A 12,369-nucleotide genomic window follows, 5' to 3' on the forward strand; every position below is an offset into this window, starting at 1 on the left:
GCAGGTTCATTGTAGTGGTCCACTGGAATCCATCAGGGGCATAATGAAAGAGACAGGGAAATTAGAGGCATTAATCAGAAGTGCAATAGAGGAAACATGGATTGGAATGCCATGTGGAGGAGCCATGACTTAAGAAATACAGGCAACTACTAGAAGCTGAAACAAGGGGAAAGGAATTATGACCCCAACTCCTATGAATGAACCAGCTCTGTGGTCAGAAAGCTAAAGTTTCTACCTGGTTATTTTGGTCTTCTAAGATATGGAACATATATTTGCCCCACCACATTTTCTGTCATTTTGTTATGACAACAAATAGGAAACTAATATGTATTTTCCTGTATGTTTGCAAATAATACTTTCATAAGCCTAAATTGTGCTAGAGGAATATGTGGTTAAATAAAACTTATTCCTTGTCCTGCTAGATGTTTATCCAATGATGTCTGACTGTCTATGTGCCAAGTACCTCACTTGATTTATACTGAGTAATTTCTAAAATATCTCTTTAAAGTAAATCTTACTAAGAAGTTGAAAAGGGATCTATTTAAAGATAAATCTTTGAAATTATAGTATCTCTTTGGCAAAGTTATTCTTTTAGTATACAAAGGTTGAAAGAGGAAATTTGGTTTTTATGGGTACTTTCATCTTTACCTTTTCTCCACAACTATATCATTTAGCATTGGTGATTAAACCCCATAGGTCATAGCACTGAATGCTTTAGGAAGGAGGAGAATATTTAAGTTTGGTTTTCTCTTTCTAGTAACTCATCATTGTCAATGCATAGGACGGAAATTAAGTTTGACACTTGGAACATGTTAAACTATAGAACCTGTCAAACAATCACAGGCTTCATTTCTCCTCTCCTGTATTTAATAGAAATCAATTGAGCACTTTCTGAACATACAGTCCCATCAGGTTTCTGCTTGCTATCTTCCTGCTCTTCGGGTCTTTCCAAAACTCATAGGCATAAACATCAGTGTAATAGCATTATAAAGTGGGGCTTTTGGGAATTGAAAGGGACTTAAAGTGAAGCCCTCAATAATGGAATTCACACCCAGCGAAGAGGACCAGAGGAAACTTGTTTTCCCATTCTAGCTTATTAATTGGACAAATCAAGAAGTTGCTTTGAGGAAAAGACCTTCATCTGACTTCCAAGCTCAGTACTATGAATAATACATTTTTATTGCTTAGAAATTGCATAAAGTATTGAAGGGACCAGCTCCCCATTTTGGCAGCCATGACAGTACCACGTGCTTGCCATGACCTTGTCCTAGTCACTAGAAAGTCAGATGCCTGCCTCGTGGCAAGGAACCAGTCAGAAGTTAGCTGGTGGCGCTATGCTTTTTGAGCTGTCTTTTGTAGCCATCCGCCATGGTGGATGGATGAAAGACACGAGCTAACATGGGGTTAGCTCATTAAACAACAATAAAGCCTCGTGCAGTTTGCATCAAGCTTTTTAATCCGCCTGGTGATTGGGGTGACCGGGGTCCTGGGTTGAGACCCTGGAGGCCTGAGCTTTCCGGGGGTCTTACAGTATCATGTTCATACAGTAGGAATAGATAAAGATGCTAATCTCATGGGATTAATAGTCTGTTGTCAGTGGTTTTAGTGAAGAATTACAAATACAAACAGATGGTGTAAGCCTGGAAAAAAGGTAAATGCCAATAAAATAGTGTTCAATAGAACTGACTAAAAAACTTTAAAAAGTGGTATTATTTGAGAAAATCACTGAAATATGAATTAAGAACTTTTAATTAGTATTTTCATAGCCCAATAACTCTCATGGGAAATTTCTAGCCTCACAAAAGTCTATATTTGGCATCATTGTGGGCCATGTTTCTGAGCAATTATTGACAGAACCTTAATTATAATGCTGCCAGATGCTGCAAGAGTTGGTCTTTTTATTTCCTTGCATACTAATTTTAATTTTTTATCACAATGTAAAAAAGAGCAAATGAGTTAATGATTACTTATGTAGGAACCAGGTAAAAGTGAATCACAGAAGAGTTTGCCTAATAATTTTATGAAATAAAGATAAATAGTTCTTACTACTAAAATACAACTAATGAAACATAACTGACTTTAGTGTCTCATTGTGAAATGTTTTATTGCCTTAGAGAAACAGTTTAATTTGAGCGTTAATTGGTACTGAAAATTTGGAGAACATCCATTTCCCAAATAATGAATAATCATGAGTTATTAGAATGAACGATGAGTAGTATTTGTCACCAAGTACTTTATAAACAATTAAGTCATTCCTCACTGATAAAGTGGTCTGTTTCTGATGGAAATTTGTTTATTACAAAATAAGTGGTAGCACTATGATTATTGTGGTTGAACAGTTAAAAAGGAAAAATAATAGATTTCAAAGATAGTTGTCATAATATAGAGCTTTTGAAATGTCAATAACTTGTTTATTGACTAGTTATTTAGTTTTTCATTAAACATTAACCAAATGTTACCAACTAATGAATTCTTATCTTTAATGAGTGTTGAACCAAAATATTAATTTGAGTAATGAAATTTAAAATATTCTTAAAAGATATATGATCTTGCTGCAACTTGTACTGAAACCAAATAATATATAGTTACATAATTAATAGGAAAATATCTTTGAAGTTCTTTCAAAATAAAACAATAAAACATAATAATAACAAATGATACATTGAGTGAGACAGTTTAGGGAGTTGTTCTTTGGGATAATATTTTATTGGATATCTGTTAAAGACAATAAAGTAGCCAGGAGAGTTTTAGTTGGTGAAATGCTTTCCAGGGAAGCATGAGAACCTGATTTTGGTCTGCAAAACCCAGAATTAAAAAAGATGGACATAACTGCATGCACTTGAATCTCAATGTGGGCCTTCAGTCAGATCCAGCTGATTTGCCCAGTTCATACCTGAGAGGGAGAATGTGGATTGAGAAAGGCCAGGTAAAGATGCTGAAAAAAAGATACAGACACAGGATAGAGTTCGTAGGACAACAGGGTGAATACTGAATGCCCCAAGTTTATTCTTCAACATTAGTACCCCAACCAAATGGGGGCATGGCAGAAGACTTCTATTATCATGTATAAGGAGCAAATAGGGTTTCTTCCCTTAACCACACCTGTTATCTGGCCTTCAGGGTCAAGAGTAAACACACCTGAGCACAAGTCTGTTGTTATTTAGATAAGATATCCACTACCAAGATCAAAACAACCTGTAGTAGCCAGAGACTTAGACCTTTAAGTCTTTTGACTTACTAAGGACAGTTTTGAACTCTCTGATCTTGAGACAAGATGAAGTGGAACCATTTTGTGGGTCCCAAAATCCCTGCACTGGGAGATGGACACAGATGAATCCCTGGGACTTGATAGTCAGCCACTCCCATCTGGTTTCATGAGCTCCAGACTAAAGAAAACAGTCCTAAACAAAAACAAAAAGATAAATTCTAACAGTCCTAAACAAAAACAAAAAGATAAATTCTAACAAAATGATGGCTCTGAGGATTAATCTTGTGGCTGAGCTTTGATTACTTCATGAACACAGATACACATGTACCCACACTCACAACTGCACACGTATATACATGCAAAAGAAGATCATCGAAGAAATCTAAAATTTATGTAGTATATTGAACTTACCATAGTTGATCTTCAGGAAAGAAGGATACAGGAGGTGCTAAGAAAATGTGTTAGCAGTGTGTTGACATTTGTCACCTAGAAGTAAGGTGTCATTAAGAAATTTAGATCAGTGAACACACTCTTGCACAAAATGAGTTAGTTACACTGAACACAGAAGGTTTTCTGAAGCAAAGGAGACGAAGCGTAGAAGGCTAAGATACTTGCTCATGGTCACAGTATTTATGATACAGGATGGAGATTTGAATCAGGACCTTTCCATTTACAAATTTATTATTACATAGTCCCTGGATTTATCAATTACAGTAACATATTTTCTTCGTGCATCTTCTTTGTATATGATAGAAGTTTCATAAAGATATTTTCATTCAAATTATGTCATGTATGTGACTATATTCACCCCCATTTCTACTCGTATCACCCTACCTTTTAGCTTCTTTCTTCTCCCAACATTCTCATTTCTACTCTTTTGTGCTCAGCTGGAAAGCTTATTAATAAAAAGTGGGAGACAAAGCATAGCCAGAAAAGCTACCTATAAAATTAAATTAAATTATTTTTTAAAATTGAAAATACGCCGGGCTTTGGTGGTGCATGCCTTTAATCCCAGCACTCGGGAGGCAGAGGCAAGCAGATCTCTGTGAGTTCAAGGCCAACCTGGTCTACAGAGAGAGTGCCAGGATAGTCTCCAAAGCTACACAGAGAAACCCTGTCTTGAAACCCCTCCCAAAAAAAGAAGAAGAAAAGAAAAAAAAAATTGAAAATAGAATCTTTTCTTATACTACATATCTTGAATATAGTTTCCCCTCATAGTTTCTCACCTCTTCCCCTATGCTCTTTAAAGAGCATCCCTTTATGCCTTTCATTAGAAAAGAACATGCTTCTAAGAGATAACCAAACATGACAAAATGAGATAAAGCAAAACTGTCATGTGCAGCCTGGGCAAGGCAGCCCAGCAGGAGGAAAAGAGTCCCAAGAGAAGGCACAAGAATCAGAGACCCACTCATTTTCACAATCTGGATTCCTATAAGAATACTAAGCTAATAATATACTTAGAACCTGGTGCAGACACATGTAAGTCCTGTGTTTGCTGCTTTAGTCTCTGTGAGCTTACATATGGCTTGCTTAGTTGACTCAGAGGGCCATGTTCTCTTGGTGTCCTTCATCCCCTCTGGCTCTTTCAACTTCCCCACCTCTTCTTCTTTGAGTTTTCCTGTGCTCTGAGGGGAAGGATTTAGCAGAGACCTCCAATTTAGACTCTCTCTGAATATAATGTCTCCCTGTGGGTCTCTTCACCTGTTCCCATCTACTACTAGAGGAAGCCTCTCTTATGATGGCTAGATAAGGTACTGATCTATGAGTACAGCATAATGCCATTAGGGATCATTTTATTGATACTTTTTTTTTTGACCAGTAGTTTGTGGTTTTACCCTAGGTCTCTGGGCTAGCTAGTGCCTGGTTCTTGGTTACCCAAGCAATGTTGGATATGGGTTCCCACTCATGGAGTGGGACTTAATTCAAATCAGATATTGATTGGCTACTCTTACAAGTTCTGTGCCATCATTGCCCCAGCATATTTTGCAGGCAGGATAGATTGTAGGTCAAAGGTTTTGTTGCTGGACAGGTGTCCATGTTTTTCTTTCAGTAGCCTGAAGAGTAACTTTGAGCACCAAAGAGGCTAGAACATAGGGGTGAAGGCTCAATGTATGCATCAACTTGACTTTTCCGTGTTCAATGAGTTATATGGATGCAATGGAGCCTCTGTCAATGTAGAGATAGTAGCGCTTTGTCTTAGAAACAGCAGGGTTTGTTTGGAAATTTCTATTGTACCCCCTTGGCCAAAAACTCAAATGAATGCAACCTAATCCTGCTCCTGGAAGCCTTGCCTAGAAACAGATGGCCAGTTAAGATCCTGTATCCCCATTATTCCTTATTCCTAGGAATCCTCATTAGGATTACCTCCATACATTCCAGAAAGTTTTCACTGTAGTTTTCCAACCCCTCCCCAAAGGACCTCCCAATTCCAGTTGTTTCTCCCCACACTCTCTTCCCCAACTTCATCTCCCCCATACCTAATCTCCCCTCCAATCCCTACCTGCCCTCACTCTACCTGTAAAGATCTATTCTATTTCTCCTTTGTAGGGAGATCTATGCATCCTCCTTAGACCCCTCTTCTTCACCTAACATCTCTGGGTCTATGGATTGTAGCTTGATTATCATTTACTTAACAGCTAATAACCACATATAAGTGAATGCATACCTTATTATCTTTCTGAGTCTGGGTTATCTCACTTGGAAGGTTTTTTTTTTTTTTTCTTCTAGTTTCATTCACTTGCCTGCACATTTCATGATGTCAGTTTCTCTCTTTCTCTCTCTCTCTCTCTTTTTTAAATAACAGCTGAGTAGTTCTCTGTTGTGTAAATGTACCACATTTTGTTTATCTGTTCTTCTGTTGAAGGCCATCTAGGTTGTTTCCAGTTTCTGGCTATTATCAATGAAGCTGGAATGAACATGGTAGAGCAAGTGTCATTGTGGTAGGATGGAGTGTCCTTTTAGTATGTGGTTAAGAGTGGTATAGAGGTTCTTGGGGTAGATCAAGTCCCAACTTTCTGAGGACCTATCATATTGATTTCTAGAGTGATTATACAAATTTGCACTCTCAGCAGCAATGGAGCAGCATTCCCCTTACTCCACATCCTTGTCAGCATGAGCCATCACTTGTGTCAAAATTAGCCATTCTAACAGCTGTAAGATAGAATCTAAAAATTGTTTTGATTTACATTTCCCTTAAGGCTAAGGACGTTAAACATTTCTTCAAGTGTTTTTCATCTATTTCAGTTTCCTCTATTAAGAATTCTCTGTTTAGATTTGTATTCCATTTTTCAAAATTGAATAATTTGTTTTCTTGATATCTAGTTTTTTGAGTATTTACATATTTTGGATATTAGTCCTCTATCAGATGTGGAATTGGTAAAAATCTTTTCCCATTCCATAGGTTGCTACTTTGTCCTAGTGATGGTGTGCTTTGCCTTACAAGAGCTTTTCAGTCTCGTCAATCAATTGTTGATCTTAGTGCCTGTGCTATAACGTGTCTGTTCAGAAAGTTGTCTCTTGGGCTAATGAATTCAAGGCTATTATCCACTTTCTCTTCTATTAGGTTTAGTTTATCTGGTTTTATTTTCAGATATTTGATCCACTTGGACTCGAGTTCTGGTGCTTGAGTCAGTCTTTCTGGTTACTCCTCTGCATTACAGGTACTACTGTCTGTATGTGGGTCCTTGCTGGACACAGGTATAGAGTGTTTCTTATGAAATAACTTTATTGGTTGGTATAGAATCTTTGTGGTTACCTGTCTGATCACTGGTGCTGATATTGTGGTCCTTGCATAGTCATAGATGTACAGTGTCTCTATAAATTCACTTGGCTAGCAATTGCAGACTCTCCTCTGCTTGGTCGCTACCCAGGGCAGAAGTGCAGATCCTATTTCTATGTCGTCTTTGTTTTAGTTATCTGTGCACTTTGAACACATAAGAGCAGTAGCTTTTTCGTGTTACCCTTCCTATATTTGTCTTCGTGTTATTTGTGTTGCACCTGGACAGTTCAGGTCTTGGGGTGGCCAGTGGGTGGTATAACTATGGTCATCTTTCAATATCTAGATACTAGAAAGGGCTACGCCAAGCTTTTCATTTGTATGTCTTTGATGTTTTTACATTTAAGCATTTTCCATTGTTCATTTTTATTATAGAAAGCTGGTGAGTCACACTCCAGTATATGGTTCAGATGAGATTTCCACTGTGTGGAGTTCTTCACAGTTCTGACTCAGTTTTATTTCTATTTAAGATAAAAGTATTCTGCAGGTCACCCTGAGAGTAGTCCCACAGGGCACGCAGAGAAGGGAGGAACCTTTTCTTCTACACAAGCTCTGGACTCAGCGAGATCTTTATAAAACTTCTTGCCTTTCTTCTGATCAAGTTTAGAGAAGAGAGATTTTTCTGCCACTTAGGTTGTATGTAGACCTGAAGATCCGTGTCTGAGAACAGGCCTTCTCAGTGAAGGTGTTGGTCACGCTTCTGAGTCTTTATTTCAATTTCCATGGGTCTTTCCTGCTCTCCATGAGGTTTGTCCTTGCACTAGCCTCCAACACTTTCCTCTATGAATTGTCTGGTTCTGAGAATCAGGATTGAATTTTCTGGGATGCTTCTCTGTTTTAAGTTGTGCTTACAACCCTCTGCATTTGAACTCTGTCTACCTCCCTGTTGCAGGCTACAGAGCTTTAAGGCTCTTGCTTTCCTCCTGTTCAAAGTTTCCTTTCTTTTTTAAAATTAATTAATTAATTAATTTTATTTAAATTAGAAACAAGCTTGTTTTACATGTCAATCCCAGTTCCCTCTCCCTCCTTTCCTCCCCTGCCCCCAACAACTCCCATCCCATCCCCTTTCTGCTGAACTGAACTCCTGGAATCCAGTTGCAGAGAGGGAGGAGTGATGAGCAAAGGGGTCAAGACCAGGCTGGTGAAACCCACAGAAAACTACAGAACCATGGAAAGAATGTTTGTCTGCATCATTCACCTCACATTCTGGTTGCTGTCCAACTGTCTCCAGCTTATTCCACAGAGATTCTATCCGTTAGTGTCTGGGTGTCACTTGCCACCTTCTGCTTCCAGATTAGTGTGATTTTTGAAAAGTCATTTGTGGATAGCAAGCATTACATGATACCTCATTTTTCCCTACAAAAGGGTTGTTTTTTTTTTTTTCTAGGTTCCAATGTTTTGTGGGGATTTTCTCTGTACTCTGACAGTGTCTGCTGATAAACACGCTTTGAACTTAGTGTACTGAGAAGCATCGGAATGTACCTTGAATTGTGTAGAATCCTCAATTAGACTTTTGAAAAGAATTAAAAGAAAAAACACTTTTAAAACTGTTGCGATTATTCCTTAAAAGGTAAATTTTGTATAAGTTAGCCCCACCATTCTGGAAAGTGGTCCAACATAAAACTATGCTTCCAGAAGTACCAGTTGGGGTGTGTGGAAATTTCAGTATAATGAGTAACAAATTCCTGAACTTCAACCCAAAATATTAGAGGCAGCTTATTCTGTAATTATGCAAAGTATGCTGAAGTTAATTAAAGGTTAGCGTTGCTTTAATCTCTCCCAGATATTATCTTGAATGTTATTATGAAATATTGATAGAGTATCCATAAAATTAATTAGCAGTAAGCAAATTGGCAGACATATTCCACAAGGTAATTGTTTTGGTGAAAAGACTGCTAATGAGTTTTTAGACTTGCCATCTCTTTATGTGTATGTACTGGCCTCCTAAAAAAGGAAAATCTAATATTAAAGTAAAATACAGCTTCCTTACTCTATAAATCTGGAAGTTCATGAAGCTATACACAAAAGATGATGGATTCTCTCTTTAATCACATGGTACTCTATAAATGTTATTTTCTCTGTTTTTTTTTATTCATCCTTTCTTCTGGCAATGATTTGAGGTGTAAAATAGTAATAAAAATAGAGGAAAATAATTGAATTCAGACTGAGTGTGCATGTGTCACACCATGGTAATTGTACTGAGGTATGAGAGGTATGAGAGACGAGATGGGAGTGCTGGTGGCTACAAGGTTAATTCTCAGTTCCCACGCCTGCAGACAAAGGCAAAACAAAATGAGACATTTAAGCATTACTTTCCAATAAAAGGAAGGAAGCCTTTAAAATCTCGGACAGTTAGGTGTCGTTTTGTGTAATGTGCCCTCACTAAATATGTTTTCTGAATGTGAAATAACTATAAAATGTTGTGACAGTAGTATACCAATAAACAAATCAGTCACTAAATAATGAAGAGAAGACTCAATCTGGGGTAGTTTCTCAAAGAGTCATTTACTTAACACGGGAGTGTTGGATTTTTTATATGGATCCTGGTTAAGAATGCATTGTCTCTAATAATACAGCAAGTACATATTTAAATTTATGAGTTTAAATATATATTGATGATGGTGTCCCTTGGCAAGGCACAACACTTAGAGACCATATATTTAAATCATCTTTAAATATATAATGGTCAAAGTTTTATGAGAAATTGACTTAGCATGATGTATATTAGTACTGAAGAGGAAATCATGAATAGCTGTGTGCAGCAGACACAAATGTTTGTCAGGAGCATCATTTTGTCTCCTGGTAGCTTGGAGTTGTTATAGTTGTTTTAGTAAATAATCATTTATCTCCATTAGAATGATACATTGTCCAATTGCATTGTGTGTGTGTGTGTGTGTGTGTGTGTGTGTGTGTGAGAGAAGAAGAGAGAGAGAGAGAGAGAGAGAGAGAGAGAGAGAGAGAGGAAGAGAGAGAGACAGAGAGATACAGAGAGCGCGAGAGAGAGTGCAAGTGAGTGTGCGTATGTGCTCACATGTGCATGTGAGCCTGTGTGCTAATGTAGTAATGTTGCACATTGTAGTTCCAGTCTTTGTATTCTGAATACAAAAGACTCCTTTATTCTACCTGGCTCCAAGTTCATTTGGTTAAGAGAGTCTTCTCTTTTCAGTGCTGCTGCTGTAAGGTCAAGCATTCAGACATGTGCAGACAAAGTCATAGAATCCTTAGCTGGCTTGACATGGCACTTCTAAACAACCAGCATATGATTTTCAAGACATAATTAATATGTTGAGTTTTAAAATCTATTTTTTTTAGTTTTAATTGACATGCTAATTCATACAGACATGAACAGTGTGGTATTTTAGTATTTTGTAGAACACAAAGTGGTCATTTATGTGAAGTTGGCATGCCTATTGTGTCAATGTGTTGTGGTTTTTGCAAACATCCAGTGCAGGTTGCTGATAGAGATGAGTTGGCATCATAGTACTTTCCGAGCTGCAGCTAGGTAAGTGCAGTTAGTCAATATCTTACACTTCTTCAAATACTGAACAGAACCCGAGCACAAAAACAAACTGAATAGAAGAGGAAATTTCCTGTTCTTTTTATTTTCTGGAGTCTATGCTTACATATATATGTATATATTTATACCTTGTAGACAGGTATTGATTTTAGTTTTTAATAAAAGTAATCTACCACTTCTTTCTATTTCCTTAGTTGGATTTAGAATTTAAGTTTACTATTCAATTCATTATCCAAAAGGCTTTGGAGGGATAAAATATGAATTTTAGACTATTGACTATAAAGAAGGTTCTGAAACCCAATATAATTTATGCCTTGAACACTTGACATTCTGAGTATAGTGGATGAAGTGAAAATCACTAATGGTAATATTTAGAGTGCACTGACGATCCAGTTTTTCCCAGAACTTTATCTCCCCCACCTCTTTTCCTCTCTTTCTCTCTCTCATCTTTGAAATAGAGTCTCACTGTATAGCACTGGTGAGCCTGGAACTCATTATGTAAACCTGAACTTGCCTCTGTCTCCCAAGTTCTGGGATTTCAGGTATATACTACCATGTCTGGCCAGATGTCCATACTCATTGGCAAATATAAAATACTTTAGGCAATCAAACATGGTTCCTTTGTTCATATATTTTTATTATTAAATGTAAACAAAATTTGGTTCTTACAATTTTGTGGAATTGAAGTTTCTGAACATGAACTAATAACTGAATAAAATATTTCACTATTTGCATAAATGAAGTATAATATGACATTATGAACTTTGTATCCATTTTTATCTGCTTCACATAATCCAAATCTCATTTCACAATATTCCCTAGTCTCTAGGAATATTCATGTGTGTGAACAGTTATGAATAGATTTCCTTTAAACATTACAAGAATATATATCAGTCATTTGAATCTGAGTTCTGTGTATGTGTTCATTACTGTGCAAATGGATTTTTGACCAAAAATGTATATTATACCAGACAGTTTCAAATCTAGACATGTACAGCCTTTTGTGTCTTTCTATGATTCCATAAACCATATTTTATAACAACTCTTCATGTCGCATATACATAGTGTTATAGGTAGTGTTAACTGCTACAACTAATGGTTTAAATGTATGTAGGATTGCATAGACTATATGCAAATCCTAAGCAATTTTATATAGATTTTGACACCCATATGTCTTGGAACCAATTACTAGTAAGTATCAAGGCACAATGGTGTACGTAGAGTTATCGTGTATATGTACACACTCACATTCACCATTTTATTGTTTGCTTCTCTATTTAACAAAAGACAGATAGAAATGATTTTCATCCTGTTTCTTATCATTTCTTAATTTTATCCTACTTTAGGAGCAGGGAGAATTATTGGAATCTTTAGAAGTTCTTATGTTTAGATAGTGCTATCACCCTGTCAAGTGGAAAGTATTTGTTTTACTAAAAGTAAAAACACTCTTGTTGTTACAAAGAGCTATAAACACACACATGTCATGCATGCATTTGTTATATTTTTAAGCAAATAAATATATTAGGATGCAATGTGCCTTTCTTCCCCCAGGACTATAGAGTTAACATTTTCTTGAGACAGAAATGGAACGACCCCAGGCTCAAGCTCCCTAGTGACTTCAGAGGTTCAGATGCACTGACAGTAGATCCAACAATGTACAAGTGTTTGTGGAAGCCTGACTTATTCTTTGCAAATGAAAAAAGTGCCAATTTTCATGATGTAACCCAAGAAAACATCCTATTGTTTATTTTTCGTGATGGAGATGTCCTTGTGAGCATGAGGTACCCTTTTATATTTAATTCCTGTGTATTTATATTTTCCTTTTCAAATCAGGGTGCCACAGAAATGTACATTCAATGATTCCAATCT

General features: G+C 36.8%; 1 protein-coding gene across 2 annotated transcripts in view; it reads left to right on the forward strand.

Annotated features, from left to right (window-relative positions):
- Positions 1–12,369, forward strand: part of Glrb (glycine receptor beta) — a 66,428-nt gene that overhangs the window by 38,607 nt on the left and 15,452 nt on the right. For both annotated transcript variants that reach the window (XM_035451583.1, XM_035451584.1), the window contains exon 4: positions 12,052–12,281. In XM_035451583.1, the coding sequence (XP_035307474.1) occupies positions 12,052–12,281 (230 nt within the window). The remainder of the gene's footprint in view (positions 1–12,051; positions 12,282–12,369) is intronic.

Source organism: Cricetulus griseus, assembly GCF_003668045.3.
Source record: "Cricetulus griseus strain 17A/GY chromosome 1 unlocalized genomic scaffold, alternate assembly CriGri-PICRH-1.0 chr1_0, whole genome shotgun sequence".
Taxonomy (NCBI): Eukaryota; Metazoa; Chordata; class Mammalia; order Rodentia; family Cricetidae; genus Cricetulus; species Cricetulus griseus.